Source organism: Mustela nigripes, chromosome 6 (genome assembly GCF_022355385.1).
Source record: "Mustela nigripes isolate SB6536 chromosome 6, MUSNIG.SB6536, whole genome shotgun sequence".
Classification (NCBI taxonomy): domain Eukaryota; kingdom Metazoa; phylum Chordata; class Mammalia; order Carnivora; family Mustelidae; genus Mustela; species Mustela nigripes.
In genome coordinates, this window is record NC_081562.1 from 112,644,071 (window position 1) to 112,649,457 (window position 5,387).

Sequence of the window (5,387 nt, forward strand, 5' to 3'; positions counted from 1 at the left end):
CCCGTCCGGACCCGGGAGCTCAAGCAGAACCTTAAGGCAAAGAAATGTGCCTCTCGGGCCCCCTCCCAGCCCGACGCACCCCTCCCGCACCTGTTCTCCTCCCCGGGCCTCTGGGAGACGCTGGGGGAGGACTGTGGGGCCGGACCAGGCTGGTTCTCCCCAGTGGCCCAGGAAAGGGGTCAGAGGCGCAGAAGAGACCCAAATACCGCCATCCGGAGGCTTCGATTTTCCGCCTTCCCACCAAGCACTCAAGCACCGGCACACACCGCCCTCGGAGCTCACACTCCTTTTATTTCAACCTCCATTGCCTCCGGTTTCCTCACGACAGCCCAGTGCGGCGGGGGATCCCCGCTTCTCTACAGGAGCCGCTCTGAGGTCTCGCCGGGCACAGAGCGCAGACCCCCGGCCCGAGAGAGAGTGGGTAATCCCCCCCCCACCACCGCCCAGACCGCCCCCGGACCTCCCCGCCGCAGAAGCGGAGGCCCCGAGAAGGCAGGAGGAGCAGGAGACGGGCCGGGGCGGGGCCTCACTTCTGGGAGAGGATGCGCAGGAACTCCTCGTAGTCCACCTGCCCGTCCTTGTTTGTGTCCGCCTCCTGGATCATGCTGTCCAGCTCCTCCTGGGAAAGCGTCTGGCCCAGCTTGGCCATGGCCTGCTTGAGCTCGTCCACACTGATGCGGCCGTTGCCGTCCAGGTCGAAGGCACGGAAGACCTCCCGTATGTCCTGCTCGCCGCCCTGGGATTTCATCCTCTTGGCCATCTCTGCCAGGAACTCCTGGAAGCTGATGACGCCATCGCCATCCGTGTCCACACGGGCGATGAGCTCCTTTAGCTCCGCTTCTGACAGATTCTTGCCCAGGGCCTGCATCACGGCACCCAGCTCCTGGGTGTCGATGGTGCCGTCCCCATTCTTGTCAAATCGGGAGAAAGCCGCCTTGAATTCAGCCACCTGCTCCGCAGACAACTCCTCGGCCATGTCGTCACACCTGTCACGGAGCTGCCAACCTGGCTGCCGACCGGCTCAAAGGGCTCACGTCCGAGCTGGGGACTAGGGACCGGGACAGGCAGGCCAGTCTGTGTGAGGGCAGAGCTCCTGTGGCAGCCTTGCCATGGGTTGGGAGCCCCCTCCTTTTCTGCAGTTGGAGCGAGGGAGGGGTAAGGCTCTCCACCCTCCCCATGTCCTTGGGCGAAATCCTCCTCCCAGGGAGGGACAGACCAGTGACAGACCAGAAATGCAGGAACTGGAGTGGCAGGACCCGCCCTGGAGATGCTGGAGCAACCTTGCGTGGGGGCCATCAGAGGCCTGCCAGCCTCCCTGTGCCCTGAGAGCTGAGGTGCCCCCTTGGAAGCTTCTCACAGAGACCATGGCTGGGAAGGGAAAGAGAACCTCCCTTGGTGGCCACAGCAGGTCCTGGAGGAGAGGGGGACTATCTGGCCTTCCTTTCTGTGCTCCTCTGGGGCTGCTGTCAGGCTCTCCTCCCACAGGGCAGGCCAGTAGAGGCGGATATAGGAGAATTGCTTGGAATTCTACCAGGGTGGACCCATGGGCATCCTTAAAATTTCCAGCCCAGGGTGGCATCCAGATCTATAGATGGAAGATGTGGCCCGCTGCTGCTGGCATCTCTGAGCAAGCGAGGGGCCTGGACGCACGCAGAACCCGGCGCCCGGTGGTGCTGTTTACGACACCAAGGTTCCATGTGTGATTTCGGAGGAAGGGGCTTCTTGTCCCCCCAGAATACCTCTCCTCGGGTTCCGTGATTCCTCTGGGCTGCTCCATCACTAGGGTCAAGCTTTTCGTGAGGACATGGGGGAGGAGTGCGGAGTCCTGCCTGAGAGCTGTGGGGGTGCCAGGGAGCATGTGGCCCCCAGTCTTCTGCGATCTCTGGAAGGAAGCCATCTCTGCCCACTGCTCTGAGAAGCAGAGTGTAGACCAAGAGCTCAGCCCGCAAGGACTATTCCCAAGTCCTTAGCAAGTGAGACCCGAGGCTCTGAGGGGACGCTGGCACTGGAATCCCTGGGGTATCTTTCTCAAGCACATCTCCTCTTGGTCCCTCCACATCCCCAGGACTTCCAACCACCTGTGCCTCTATCTATGGAATGGGGTCCTTCACTCTCCCGAGGAGCTGTATAAATTTCAGCTCTCTCTGGCTCAGCCCCTCAGACAGACGGAGTCTGTCCTTCCCTAGAGGACAGCCAGACGAACACCTCCCTCGGTGGGGCACATCGGCCTCCCCAGCCCACTCCCGAGCCAGGGGACCCAGATGGAGAGAGAGACACACAGGGCAATGTCCCATCCATCTAACTTCTTTTACACAGGGCAATGTCCCATCCGTCTAACTTCTTTTGCAACGAAGTCTTGATGGAGGATTGCTGTTTCATCTCTGTGCGGGAACGGCACGGAGACCTCAGTAAACGTTGAGCAATCCGGGTCTCAGTGAAACCGCCAGCGGTGTCGGGTGGAGAACGTGGTCTCCCTGGGACGCTCCTGCCTCGCACGTGACCTGGGACGGGTGGGGCTCCCGACAGAGAGGACCTGCTCTTAAGGATATTTGAAGATATAAATCTGTATTTTACATCGTCTTCTTACCTTATTAGGAAGACTGTGATTAAAAGTCCAAGATGCTTAACATTTTGTTAGTTTCCCTTGGTGTCAGAGGATGCATCGAAAACAAGGAAGAACTTTCCAGATGCTATCAGGAGACGAAAGCTCTTGGTTCTAGCTCCATCACAGATTTGGAAACTTAACTTGGGTCTTAATATCTTCATCTATAAAATAGGACAGTGTGCCCACCATCTATGATCAGGGCACTCGAGATCAAAGATGAAAGCAGCTTTGATCAACGGAAGGCATTATTATGCTAGGGTAAAATTCATCTCCGGGAACAAACTGGTTTGTGTTTGATGTGAACCAACACTCGGGAAGAGGAGGACCTCAGTCTCAATTTTGTTATTACGCCTTTCTCGATGGGACTGATAAACTAGACTCGTCTGCCTGCAGGTTTTAGTCACATCAAACAGTCCGAGGCCCAGACATTAGTCGGCTCTCGGACATCGACCCCAACAACGCCGTTCCGCAACGAGCAGAGACTCGTATTTCGAGAGAGCATCTGGCGAGTGTCCTCATGGGACTGGAAGGGGAGAATGATTGTCACTCCCTCTCCCCATGGAGACAGAAGGAGTCTCAGGAGGGACAGGCCTGTGTCCAAGGCCACCCAGTAACTGGGGAGGCAGCCGCAGCTCTGGTGAGTACCTCCCCACCCTCGGCCTGCCATTTTGGACCCTGCTTCGTCTCTGATGGGTGTGTTCTCTTCTCAGAGCATGAATCCAAGTGGAAACGACTCCCTCCTCCTCCCCACCTGGCCTCCTGCCTCAGCAGGTGAGTGCCCGGTCCACTGCACGGCCGCATCGGGGACCGCTGCTCCCCAGGGACCAGCACAGGGTGTCTGAGAGCTGAACTCAGGCCAGGGAAAAGAGGATAGATAGCCCGGCAGGCGTCACGAGAACCTAATCCAGCTGGATGAAGTCCCCTTCTTCCTCCGCAAGAGCCCCGCTCGGCTCTTTGGAAGCAGTGGGAGGGAGCTGGACCCTCACGTCCAAGGGTGTCTCCTCAGGGGGCCACACCTCTCGCGGGGCTCCCTGTCCGTGGGATGAAGGTGTCCATCAGGGATGAGTCTGAGGCTAGGAGACTGTCACCTGCTTGGTGCCCCCCGGCTGAGCCCTGGGGGCCAAGTACGAAGCACACACAGGAAGACACATCATACGAAGCATACGTAGGCCCCTCCCATCAGCCCATGGGGTGTCCGTGTCCCCCCCCCCCCCACGGAGTGTGAGGAAGGAGAAGAAAGGCTGCCTCCCAGGGGGGTATAGAAGGACCACGTCTGAGTGGGTGGGGGGGACCCAGATGGGCTGAGAAAGGTCCCCCGGAGCCACTGAGAACAGAGAGCAGAGCCGGGCAGCGCGGAGACCAGCAGGGGGGCTGGAGGAGCCCTGGGCCTTCCTGGTGTCACCTGCCGCAGGTCAGCCCTCCTGCCCAGGACTCCCTCCCTCTCTGACCCCTCTCAGTTCATCTCCCCGACCCTGCTGCCTGGGACGCTGGGACGCTGGGACGTCTCCCAGTGAGAGCAGCCGCCCCCTGGGTTGAGGAGGGATCAGGGAGGAAGCAGCCGTCCCCACAGGCAGCAGGGAGGGGGTCCCTACTCCCCACTGCTCATGCAGTAGCCCTGCGTGTGCATACATGTGTGCGTGTGTGCACGCGTGTGTGTATGTGCACGTGTGTGTGCGTGTGTGTGTGTGTTGGGCACCGGCGTGTGAGGTGGCTGGCCTCTGGCTCAGGCCCTCACTACTGACGGCTTCCCCAGGAACAGAAGCACACTCAGCCCTCCCCTCCCCCTTCTCCCGCTGGCTCTAGGAGCCAAGTACTCCTGAGAAACCAGTAGGACGGGTTTGGGGGCCTCCTCTGTCTCCTCAGACTTGCCGGAACCTGCTAGGCCCTTCCTCCTGAGCCAGTCTTTGGGGTGGGCACCTCCCCCCAGCTTGCCTGGAGCTCCCTGGGTGTCCGTGTGAGGCTGTCTGCGCCCAGAGCTCCCGGAGCCGGATCCCAGAACCTGCCCTCCATCAGGCCCTTTGTGGGTGGTGAGCAGGAGAAACGGTGAGCCGGTGAGCCACTGGGCTGCCTTCACGGCCGGCGGGCCCTCCGGAGTCCCCACAGTGTCCAGAACCTGAAACTCAAGTCACGCCCATGGAGCCGCTGGCCTTGGCACCTGGGAGCTGTGGGCGTCGTCCTGGCCTCCCAGGGCAGAGGCCACATGGCCTGATGCTGGTGACCTCAGCATAGGAGGACCCCACCCCTGCCTTAGAAGGGTGAAGCCCACCGGAGCCACAGGAAAGGCACTGGCTCGGGACGGGCTCAGGAGCCCCACTGTCTTGGTGCCCATCACCCAGCTGTCGGCTCCCCGTAAGGCCCCTCACCAGACCCTGGCTTCCTGCAGGCAGGTGCTCGCAGGCCAATGGACAGACAGCCCTGAGCCACCCAGTGGCTGCTCCCAGTCCTCAGGGAAGTCTGAGGCCAGTGAAGCACCAGGCCTCACCGACGCTGGGCACCGTGTCAGGCTCACTCCCCACTCCTGCTCCTATCCCTGCCGTGAGCAGGTGCTCCCGGTGTCCAGTGACTTTGGTAGGTGACCCTCATTCCGCAGCAAACGCTCACATGTTGAAGGCTCAGAAGTCAGAGATCACCTTTCCATTTTATTTATTTTATTTTATTAAGAATTATTTATTTGTTTCAGAGAGAGAGAGAGAGCACGCACGCACGGGCAGAGGGGCACAGAGAGGGGGCGAGAGAGAATTTCCAGCAGAGCGTGGAGGCTCAATCCCACAACCCTGAGATC

The 5,387-nt window shown here is 60.1% G+C and overlaps 1 protein-coding gene across 1 annotated transcript; it reads right to left on the reverse strand.

The window, feature by feature from the left end:
* Positions 1–526: 526 nt before the first annotated feature.
* LOC132020856 (calmodulin-like) lies at positions 527–976 on the reverse strand. The gene has a single exon (XM_059404981.1). The coding sequence runs from the start codon at positions 974–976 to the stop codon at positions 527–529; it is 450 nt and encodes a 149-aa protein (XP_059260964.1).
* Positions 977–5,387: the final 4,411 nt, after the last annotated feature.